The sequence below is a fragment of the Triticum urartu genome, chromosome 2A (assembly GCF_056163025.1).
Source record: "Triticum urartu cultivar PI428250 chromosome 2A, HENAU_Tu73, whole genome shotgun sequence".
Taxonomy (NCBI): domain Eukaryota; kingdom Viridiplantae; phylum Streptophyta; class Magnoliopsida; order Poales; family Poaceae; genus Triticum; species Triticum urartu.
In genome coordinates this window covers 673,825,782-673,836,650 of record NC_141874.1, presented here as the reverse complement: position 1 = coordinate 673,836,650, position 10,869 = coordinate 673,825,782, and the positions used below count along the sequence as shown (strand labels likewise).

The following is a 10,869-nucleotide window of genomic DNA, read 5'->3' as shown; positions in this document are numbered from 1 at the left end:
TCATGACCGATCCAAATCGAGCTGGTGTTATAGATGTCAAATTTTTATAAACTTGATCAAAGTAGAAAGGTTTGAGTTTAAAATAATCCACGGCTATTTCATTAAGGCCCCACTAACCACGTGCTGCCTAGTAACCACCGTAGTAATTGTGATGAAGCATTTATGTTGTCCACACCGTTGTGCAAGATAGCTAACCTATGCATTTTGAGTTGTCTGCAATCTCACTGAGTGGCAACATGTTAATTGTTTGGCTATGTGCACTTGATGTAGAGGCCGAGAGTAAGCCTCTTTTTTGAAAAAAAAAACATGTGAATTGACAATGGAAAGTATATCATGAGTCACATCAAATGACCAATTAACAACCTTCAACTATAGTGACAAAAACCAATTCTCTAGCAAGAATCATAATATAACACAAAAACAAATCAATGCATGTTTTATCATCTCATCTACTCCTCTATGATGGATCTAACACTGCATCTGCATGTACCTGGCCTGGTTGCATGAAGCAAACGTTATAGGTTATGTACAACACCATCATACACAACACATCTATTTCATTTGGAAAAAGAAACTATAGACGATAGCCGTCCTCAAGTAGTTCCTTCCAGAAAGAATCGCTCTCTAGGGAGCATAGATTGGGTAGTTGTTCCATGGGCTCCATCAAGCCGGCGAACTCCTGCACCGGCAGCATGTCAATCCCCGGTGCAATATCACGCGCTGTGAATGCAGCAGTGTTGCAGAGCTGATCAGCTGGTTCAGCTGCTGCAAAGGAGCTCGTTCCCGGAGACATAGCATTGATCAGCTGCTGCTGCACCACGTCTTGCTCTGCAAAATTGGAGGTGTTGCAGAGGTAGCCCGGCTGTAGATAGTTCGTACCAGGCAGCATGTTAAACTTGTCCTGGAGCAGGATGTTTGGAACTATGCTGTTGCTTGAGTTCAGCCCAACATTTGATGCAGCCATCAAGTTGGCTACGAGGTTAGTTGCGTCGTTGTTGGAGCCGGCCTGGAGGAGGTGCTGCAGAAGCTGCGCTTGCCTGAGAGCGCCGATGTCCAGGCCGCCGAGGGTCGCTGCCGCCGCTGCCCAGAGGAGCGCCTCGGGGAGGAGAGCGGCGGAGGAGCCGTCGAGCTGGTGGTCGGGTGGCAGCTGCTGGTGGGTGACGGGGTCGACGCCCATGCGTAGGAGCTTCTTGCGGATGTGCGTGTTCCAGTGGTTCTTGATCTCGTTGTCCGTCCGGCCCTCCAGGTGCGTCGCGATCGTCGCCCACCTAACGTCCACCAAGAAATTATCCATGCATGTCAGTGTCACTTCAAGACTAACAACTATGCAAAAGCCAACGGTGAAGATATTGACAGTGCATGGCGGCTAAGCTGTTGTGCGAGTGGTGGTGTGTGGAGTAGTTGGATTTGGACGTGGACTAGGTACGTACTTGTTGCCGTGACCGGCGTGGAGGGTGATAATGAGGCGCTCCTCGTCGTCGGAGAAGTTGCCGCGCTTGATGTCGGGGCGGAGGTAGTTGGTCCACCGGAGGCGGCAGCTCTTGCCGCAGCGGTTGAGGCCGGCGGCCTTGGGCAGGCCGCGCCAGCTGCCGACGTGCCCGCCGCGCTTCTGGATGTGCTCCACCAGCGTCTTGTCCTCCTCCTCCGTCCACGGCCCCTTCTTGACGCCCACGTCGTGGCAGCAGCACGGCGACCTCCCCATCACAAATCCTTTTTCTTCCCGACGGCGACCTCCTCTGCTCGTAAGCTAGAGTCGATCGGGCTCCGGCGCTGTGATGGATGGAGTGGTCAGAAGCAAGCTAGCTATGCGACTATGTTTCTTGTCTTCCTCTCGGGCTGCTGGTTTATATAGAGGTCGTGGATAGCAGTCGCTCCGTCGTACCCCATGACGGGACTATGCGAATTTTCCTTCCATTCTGCTGTCGTGGCCATTACTATCCAACAGTTTGTGTATGTCGGATACTCTAAACAAAAGGCGCGCGTACGATGTAAGTCAAAGAGAGTAGTTGATCCGGAGATTTGGCCTCGTAAGACCAGATATATCCTCCTGCATGCTGCACTTCACACACAGTCCACTTGGGTGTACGCATGTCATCACGAGGCAGGCAAGAAGGAAAATGATAGAGCGGCAGCCAACAAGTGGCAGGCTGCGGTATATGGAAGATGGACTGTCTACGAGGACTATGTATGTAGTGTAGCACCTGTAATTCAGGATCTGGTTATTTAAGTACGCTAGTTCCTTCATTTTGGGGTGGGTAACTCTAGTGCCACGGTAGAATGCAATAATCTGGAGCTATCGTCAAAGGAGGAGCCTTCCCAGTGTTGTCACCTGCAGAACACTATTCCCTCCGTCTAAACATATAAGAGTGTTTTCGCCACTAGTGACGAAGAGAGTATTAATTTAACTCATGTCTGCGTTACTTGTTTTGGTCTCTTGAGACACTACTACTAGCTACTCTAACAAATCCTGCTGGCGACTTTGAGGTTTCAGCAAATGATTTGGCCTACGAATTTGGTGAAGAATCCACCTATAATATTGAGAGAAAACTGTACTCCTTCAATGTTAAAAAATAGCGCATATTAGTTTTCTTTTTTGTCTCAAATGAAAGGAAGGTTATAAATTCTAACCATTTTTTACTAAGAACTTATCAACACCTACAATATCATCAGTATAACTATATTCATAGTGAAATATATTTTCATATTGTATAGAGAAAGGTATGTTTTTCATCCCTCAAGTTTACCGAAAGTCTACATGGAGTCCCTCAAGAATTTTTGGGCGACATTTGGTCCCTCAGGACTCAAAGGATAAATTTCGTCCAAAACCAGATTTGAGTATAAAACTGGCCACATGGAAGTTGTTTTCTTGAGTCCAAACCAGAAATTACACTGCACAAGCACATTGGTGGGTTCTTGTCAAGGTAGTAGATCGAGGGGGAGGTGAGGCTGACGCTGATGTGTTCTTGTCGCTAGCTAGGGCCACGCCCTCCTCGTCGAGGGGAGGGGAAGGGCAGCGAATTCGACCCCTGTGTCCTCTCTGGGGTTGATGGCATCGACCAACATGGCCACCGACACAGAAGGATCTGAGGTCTTCTTGCATCGGGTCACCCCCGCAGCGGATCCGCCAACAGCGGGAGGAGCACGACTAGCATCAGCGCCTCCTGGATACGCCACGAAGGTGGGGCCGACGACACCCTGTCCTTCCGCGGATCCGAGTGACGCCCAACTTGCTCACCGTACTGTGGCCACAACGGAGGGAAGGGATGTCTGAGTTGAATCCGGCGGATCTCGGGTTGGAGGTCCCCAACTGATGATCTTAGCTAGATGGTAACAGGAGAAAGAGGGTCATAATGTTTTACCCAGATTTGGGTCCTCTTGAAGAGGTAAAACCCTACTCTTGCTCTTGTTTATATTGCGTGGATGGAGTACAAAGTACATGATGATCGACCTCGAGATCTTATGTGAATGTGTGATTCTCTACCCTATGGTCTGAAACCCCTCGGCTTATATAGACACCGGGGGTAACTAGGGATACAAGTAGTTTGGCAACATCAAGAGATAAAACATATCGACAATTCAAATGTGGCTTGTAGTATGCGCCAAGTCTTCGGATGATTCGTGAATCAACCTGTGGTTGAGTTGGTTAGGTGGACAGTGGTATCCCCAACCCACCATGGTTCAAATCCTGGTGCTCGCATTATTCCTGGATTTATCTCAGGATTTCCGGCGACGCGCTTTCAGTGGGAGGAGACGTTCCCGTCGACGACGAGGCGCCTAGGGTGTGCGTGTGTGCGTTCATGGGAGTGAGTGTGTGCGCGTGTATATGAGCGCTTGTGTCTGTACTGATGCTCAAAAAAAAGTCTTCGGATGATTCCGTCTTGAATACGCCGTAGGGAAAACATGCCCCACTCGTTGTCCTTTTGGGGGGTGCTCGGCCCAGCTCATGGACAAAGGGCCGACATGGTTAGCATCCCTTAGTCTAGGACACCGTCAAGGGATGTGAAGGGTGGTACGGCCGGGGTGTGGTCAGGCTATGCAGGCGGGGTGTAGCAGGGCGGTGTTCGACCGGGGTTGGTGCAGGTGGATGGCGCGGCGACGCGCGAACGACAACACATAAGGATGGTTTGGTGGGGTAGGGTGTGGGTGGCGGCGCAAATAGGTGGCTGGTTTTCCTCGGTGACGGGCACAGGTAGATGACGCACCTCAAGGAGAGAGAAAATCGAAGACATGTGGCTGGTTTTCCATACTAATCTAGTTTTGGACTAACTGTGTTTGGTTTTGAGACTTGAGGGACAAGATGATGCTCAAAAAATATTGGGGGATTAGATGTAGACTTTGGGTAAACTTGAGGGTCGAGAAACATATTTTTCTCTATTGTATATATTTCATACTATGAAAATTGATATATTTTTATATACTCGACAAGAGTTTATAAAGTTTGAGCAAGGTAAAATTCCTAAGCCTGCATGGAATCAGTGCGCCTTCACTTCCGTGCCATCCCATCACCTCCACAACCTAGCGTCGTCGCACTGGCCAGGCAGCCATGTTCGCGCCAGCCCACCACACTCTGGCCACTCGCGCACATCCCTCCGCGAGCATTGTGACCTCACGCCTCTACCATTGAGACGCCTAGCACCTTCAAAGTCTAACGTCACCGCACCGAACCCAAGCCTCCGCCTAGTTGAGCTACCCGCGCCACTTGAACTGTGCGAGAGGTAGACGAAGAAAAGACCGCACCACCGCCGATGCCGAGCGGGCTTTGCCTGGCAATGCCTTCTGGCAGCGGCGAGGGGAGTAGGTTGCTGCGGGAGGTGGTAGCCGGTGGCAGCTAGTGTTCTCGGGCCGGTGGGACAGATTCGGCTAATTTTTGATAATTAACTAGGCAACTCTTTTCTTCTAAATTAATGGATGAGGCAAATTTTTTGTTTGCATTTTGAAAAGAAATGTCACTTTTGCAGAGTCAATGATAGAAGAGAAAAATGTTTTAGTTTATTAAATCACTCAAGAATCAAGGGAATTTTCCTCAAAAAAGAATCAATAACACATCATTACGTTCTCTTTTTTCTCCTGGTGGATATGAAACAGGGACCAGCTCCGTACTTTTGACAGTCCTCGTCCGGCAAAAAGTCCAAGCACAGAGGAGGAGTGCGCGTGGATGTCCCTTTTTTTCTCATGCTCATACATGTGAGGAAAGAATCTCCCTTATAAAGAGGTCCAACTCCCTCTAAACTAGCAATGTGGGACTAAACTTTTGTTCTACCTCTTGCCTTGCACGAATGGGCTGCGTGGGCCTCTAGGATTTATTAGGAATTTCTGAATCTGCTATTGGGTTAGGCCCAAAAATAGACAAAATTCCAGCACATGTGGTGGTGACCGACGAACGGCAGTCAAATACGTTTCCCTTTATCAGCGAACTGATCCATCAGTTACTGTTTTTTAAGGTTTAGGCTTTAGCAGGGGGTAGCTTCGGGTAGAATCTTCCCCGGTTGCCCGCATTCACAAGCATTTAGCAGCTCGTGGGGGTTTCGTGCAGGACTAAGTAAAACAGATATTTCACCATCGTTCCTCCTCCCTTCGTCAAGTGTTGCCGTCATCATAATCCCATTGGTCATTTTCACCGAGACCATGTAACACCATCATTTTGTGCGTGTACAAAATTCTCTGCCAAAGATATAGAAGTAGATAAATCCATTTCATATAATCATCTTGACTTGGCTTAGATTCAGTTTCACCTTTTACCTCGTTGATCATAATTAGCCAGTTCGTTTTACCTTCTGATTAAGAAAATGCTACCAGTCATTATCCATTGAAACGACACAAAGGACTTCCTGAAAGGTCGAAGGACAGAATAACCCAGTGACCATTGATCAATCACATCGATCCTTCTCCGTTTCCTTATATTGTTGGGACAAGTCAATGGCTTCAAACATCGGGCAAGCCTTTAACCTACCTAACTGCTAACTATAAATGAGCCTTTTGCTGCGATTATATGGATCAGCTAGAGCGCTAAGTCATCGATGAAGGCATCACTTGTGTAGACTTAACACAGCTAGTTCATTAGATTTAATCGATGTCGTTACATGTTCGGAGGAAAACTCTTTGTGTAGACTTCCGTCTCGGCTCTAGAAGGCTGCGCGTCGGTCTCAAGGTGCTTGGGCTAGCTCCATCACCTTTCAACACTGCAAAAACAACTTCCTACCCCAACTAATAAGGTATCAGACAGAAACAACACATTGCATCAATTGGATGGTCTTACGTCCATAAAATGTAAGCCTCATAGAGAGATAGATCACCCATAATTAATAACTCTGAGCTTTCATGTTGCATCGTTTGAGACTATAGCATTTGCTCATTTTGTAGTTTCATTCCTCTACATATGTTGATGTTCATTAGAACAAAATTGTAGATCCATTGTCTCGGATAGGGTACAAATAAAGTCAACAGATTGAATATGATATTTGTGAAAAAGCAACATGTTGAAGGAAGTATGTTTCTTTGTGTCACTGCTTCAGATTTACCACAATGAATTCTTTTTATTTCGAAACACAATTTTTGGGTTAAAGCATGTTCTTTCGTATTATGGCGACGACATGTGGAATGTGGGCCGACCATTTTTAAATCAAATTGTTGCTCTTTGTTAGAGCATGATTAATAATATAGCCAACAACCGGCTATGTGGAGTTTTCACGTCACTTACAGCGAACCTAATAACTCACTCATAAAATAGTTTTTTTCCGAAAAGGGGGTTAACCCCGGCCTCTGCATCAGAACGATGGATATGGCCATAATTATTAATAAGCAACAGGTTCAACACAAGTCTTCATAAATAGTTATACTAGTATGTTATCCCGTTAATATGGCCCACCTTCTTCTCTCATAAAGTGTGTTGGAGTTCGTGTTACAGCCGACTGTAAGTTCTTAGCCCGCTTCTTTTCTCTCTCTCTCCTCTCCTCTCTTCTCTAGCTACGCATAAATCTTATGTGGTCTCTCTTATAGCCTGCCGTATACGGCACTCTATTGTACTTGCTCTTAGGGCAGGGTTGGGTTTGTCTTTTGCCCTCACATAGCACCAGATTGGAACACCATCTAAGACCTCTTCCAATGCACATGTACTTAGATGGGGTGCCAAGTGCATTAAAGTGTTTAGCAACTAAAGTCCCTAATGCATAGGTGCTTAGGGCATCTCCAATGGTTGTAAGATACTTGTTGGTAGACTTTGCCACATAGGATTTTTGATGATGTGGCATACAATAAATGAGGAAAGAGAGGAAGGTTGTATGTACATGAACCAACACCCCTTGCACAAGCTCCAATGTAGAATGAGAGAGCACTTTATTTATTATCTTACATCCTATTGGGCAAGTTAGATACAACCCATTGTAGTTGTTGTATGTTAAGGTGTTGGTTGATGACATGGCATATTTTACCAACAAGCTAACATACAAACTATTGAAGATGCCCTTAGTTTATTGTTGCTAAGCTTTATTTATTTAATTATTAGCAACCAAACTCTTTCATGCATATGCTAAACTTCCTTTATTTATTTTCTTGCACAGGTCCGCGCGCTTGGCATTGGTACTTCCTGGGTCACCAAAGTGCTCTCTCTTCTCCTTAATTGCTTTGCCACATCATTTTTTTGTCTATGTGGCATGCTTAGCACCTTGATAGAGATACAATGAACCAACCAGAACGGCGAGGGTTGGAAGATTTGGCTTTATCCCCTCAAACCAGTCACATAATCCGTCCTATAAAAATAGGTTTCTATTTCGGTCTGCGCCCTATGTGACATGTCCAATCGGATGTGCCATGTCACTTTGCATGTGATCATCATGTATAAACTGTCCAATTGTATGTATAGTTATATTGAATAGAGTTTGTCTAGGGCACATCTGCCCTAGTTAGTGCACATCTTAGTGACTCAATCAAGTATAAAAAGAAAAGAAACGGGGAAAAAGGAAATACCCACAGGAATCTCCACGTAAGATTAATGGCATAGAACTTAGATGTGCATTACTTATGACACATCTATATGTGCTTTAGCAAAACTGTATTGAATATTGTTTGCACCAAATCTGGCTTCAAAGTTGCCACTGAATTTGCTAGAAAATACCACGTTCCAAGTGAAACATTTTTAGGAAACTAAGTCAGGGGTAAATCATCTTGAATCAATTTTAATCCAGAAAAAAAAGGTGGTTTTGCTATTCGAGGCGATCGAGGAATATCTATTTATTCTAAATCATCGCTATAATTTTTCCCTATGGTTTTCTTTTAAATATGTTTGAGCAAATGTAGGGTTTCGGCAAGTTAGCCTCAGAATTTGCATCCTCTATACATAAAATTTCCTTTTCTTCTTTCATGAAAATGCAATGCTCCTGTTGGTTCCTAGAAAAGGAAGTTTTTTTATTGAAAATAAAATGTACTCAGCTTTTTAATCCGTGCATCTTAGGTTCGTTCGTATTAGCTAGACGGGTTGTGCGTAAACCAGTATAACATTCCATTGTAGTATCTATCGCTAAGGCCCAACTGTAACCAAATTATATCTTAAGCACCACCGTTATTGCGACGAAAGTGTTTGAGTTATGTGGAATCTCATTTTACTTGGATGGTTCTCGCTTTTTTGTCGAGTGGCAACATGTTAACTTATAAGGAAAGTGTAGCACGAGTCACATCAAATCAACAATTGACAACCTTCAACTTCACTGAAAAATCTATCGGAAGAACCACAATGAACACAAACAAATCAATGAATGTTGTAGTACACCATTATGATGGATCTAACACTGTACAAAATTTTCATACACAAGACATCTATAAACGGTAGCTGTCTTCCAATATGTCCTTCCAGAAACAGCCACCCTCGAGAGAGCACAACCCGGGCAGCTCCATCATGGGCTCCAGCAAGCCGCCAAACTCTTGCGCCGGTGACCAGTCACCCGCGGATGCAACATCATATGAAGCGGCACTGTTGCAGAGCTGATCAGCCGGTTCAGCTGCTGCAAAGAAGCTCGTCCCTGGAGACGTATCGTTGGTCAGCTGCTGCTGCACCACGTGCTGCTCTGCAAAATTGGAGGTGTTGCAGAGATAACCCGGCTGCAGGTAGTTCATCTGGTTCCGAACGATACTGCTGCTTGAGTTGAGCACTGTGTTTGCTGCAGCCAGGTTAGCTATGAGGCCGGTGGTGCTGTTGTTAGAGCCGATGGCTTGGAGCAGCTGCTGCAGAAGCTGCGCCTGCATGAGGGCGCCGGTGTCTAGGCCGCCGAGGCTCGCGGCTGCCGCCGCCCAGAGGAGCGCCCCGGGGAGGAGCGCGGCAGCGGCGCCGTTTCGGTCGGGCGGCATCTGCTGGTGGGTGACGTTGAGGTGGGCGATGGAGGTGGCGTTGAGGTGGTGGTTGCTCTGGTCGGGTGGCAGCTGCTGGTGCGTCAATGGGTCGACGCCCATGCGCATGAGCTTCTTGCTGATGTGCGTGTTCCAGTAGTTCTTGATCTCGTTGTCCGTCCGGCCCTCGAGGTGCGCCGCGATCGTTGACCACCTAACGCCCAACAGAAATTTATCCATGTCAGTGTCAAACTCAAAGACTAACAAGTACGTAACAACTATGGCAAAAGGTCCAGCTGGAGGAAATTGACAGTCCATGCATGGGGCATGGCGGCTAAGCTCTGTGTGTGTGGAGTAGTTGGACTTGACGTGAACTACGTACTTGTTCCCGAGGCTGGCATGGAGGGTGATGATCAGGCGCTCTTCGTCGTCGGTGAAATTGCCGCGCTTGATGTCGGGGCGGAGGTAGTTGGTCCACCGGAGGCGGCAGCTCTTGCCGCAGCGGTTCAGCCCGGCAGCCTTGGGCAGGCTGCGCCAGCTGCCGACGTTCCCGCCGCGCTTCTGGATGTGCTCCACCAGCGCCTTGTCCTCCTCCTCCGTCCACGGCCCTTTCTTCACGCCGGCGTCGCGGCAGCAGCACGGCGACCTCCCCATCAGATCGATTTCCTGGATACAAGCTCTGCTAGCTACCGATATGGCTGGTGATCGGCTACTGGTGGCTGTGATCGATGTAGTGGACAGAAGTCAGAACTCAGAATCTATGTTCGTGTACTCTTTCGTTGGGCAGGTATATATAAAGGACACAGCCATTCAGTGGTCGTTGTCCATGGTAGATGAGTTAATTGCAAGACACTACCACACTTCAGCACGTTGTGACGAATCAGTACCACCAGTCATTTTTTTGCCATGCAGTGCCAACTCTAAGCCTAAGTGTTGCAAAACGGTCTGACAGCCGTATAAGCTCGTATTGAGCACGTATCTGACCGACCGGGCCCACTTGTCAGGTGCCACGGTGGCCTACCCGCGCGCACCCGCTCGGTAACTCTCGCACACACTACCAGAAATTATCTAGTTGCCGACGGCCTCATCTATGCCGGCGGCGCCCGTCGGCATAAATGCACATATGCCGACGGCCAAGGGCAGGCCGTAGGCGTAGAATAGCCGTCGGCATATGTGTATCTATGCCGACGGGGGCCGTCGGCATATTACGGCCGTCGGGACAGCTTGCGGTACGCCTACGGGGACCGTCGGCATAGAAAGGGCCCACCTACCCGATTAGCGGCGACCGTTTGACGGCGTCAAAACTACGCCGGCGGGGGATAACGGCGGCCGTCGGCATAGAATTGCTAACATCACCGATCCGCGCCGTCGACACGTCATCGATCCGAGGGAGTGAGGGCCTGTGGTGTGGCAGAGATATGCCGACGGCATAGCCGTCGGCATAGTCCTAGCCCATGCTATCTGCCACGTCATCAATCCGCGTGCAATGCCATGTCATCGATCCGTGGGATCGTAGCTCCGTGTGCGCAGCTATGCCGACGGCCTTGCCGTCGG

At 47.8% G+C, this 10,869-nt stretch overlaps 2 protein-coding genes across 2 annotated transcripts; both read right to left on the bottom strand.

Annotated features, from left to right (window-relative positions):
* Positions 1–355: 355 nt before the first annotated feature.
* On the bottom strand, positions 356–1,804 carry LOC125534096 (uncharacterized). Its single transcript, XM_048697393.2, has 2 exons — positions 1,431–1,804; positions 356–1,268 (listed from the first exon to the last, which is right to left on the bottom strand). Exons 1-2 carry the CDS (start codon positions 1,700–1,702, stop codon positions 575–577), a joined length of 966 nt encoding a protein of 321 aa, XP_048553350.2. The 5' UTR covers positions 1,703–1,804; the 3' UTR covers positions 356–574.
* A 6,940-nt stretch (positions 1,805–8,744) lies between these two features.
* Positions 8,745–10,048, bottom strand: LOC125534095 (uncharacterized). The gene is made up of 2 exons (XM_048697391.2): positions 9,698–10,048; positions 8,745–9,529 (listed from the first exon to the last, which is right to left on the bottom strand). Exons 1-2 carry the CDS (start codon positions 9,967–9,969, stop codon positions 8,809–8,811), a joined length of 993 nt encoding a protein of 330 aa, XP_048553348.2. The 5' UTR covers positions 9,970–10,048; the 3' UTR covers positions 8,745–8,808.
* Positions 10,049–10,869: the final 821 nt, after the last annotated feature.

What these genes read in the sequence shown, in the direction of transcription:
- LOC125534095 (XM_048697391.2), bottom strand. Translation starts at nt 9,969, where the DNA reads ATGGGGAGGTCGCCGTGCTGCTGCCGCGACGCCGGCGTGAAGAAAGGG. An exon ending in CATGCCAGCCTCGGGAACAA is followed by an intron (nt 9,530 to 9,697) that starts GTACGTAGTTCA and finishes GTTGGGCGTTAG; the next exon opens with GTGGTCAACGATCGCGGCGC.
- LOC125534096 (XM_048697393.2), bottom strand. Translation starts at nt 1,702, where the DNA reads ATGGGGAGGTCGCCGTGCTGCTGCCACGACGTGGGCGTCAAGAAGGGG. An exon ending in CACGCCGGTCACGGCAACAA is followed by an intron (nt 1,269 to 1,430) that starts GTACGTACCTAG and finishes GGTGGACGTTAG; the next exon opens with GTGGGCGACGATCGCGACGC.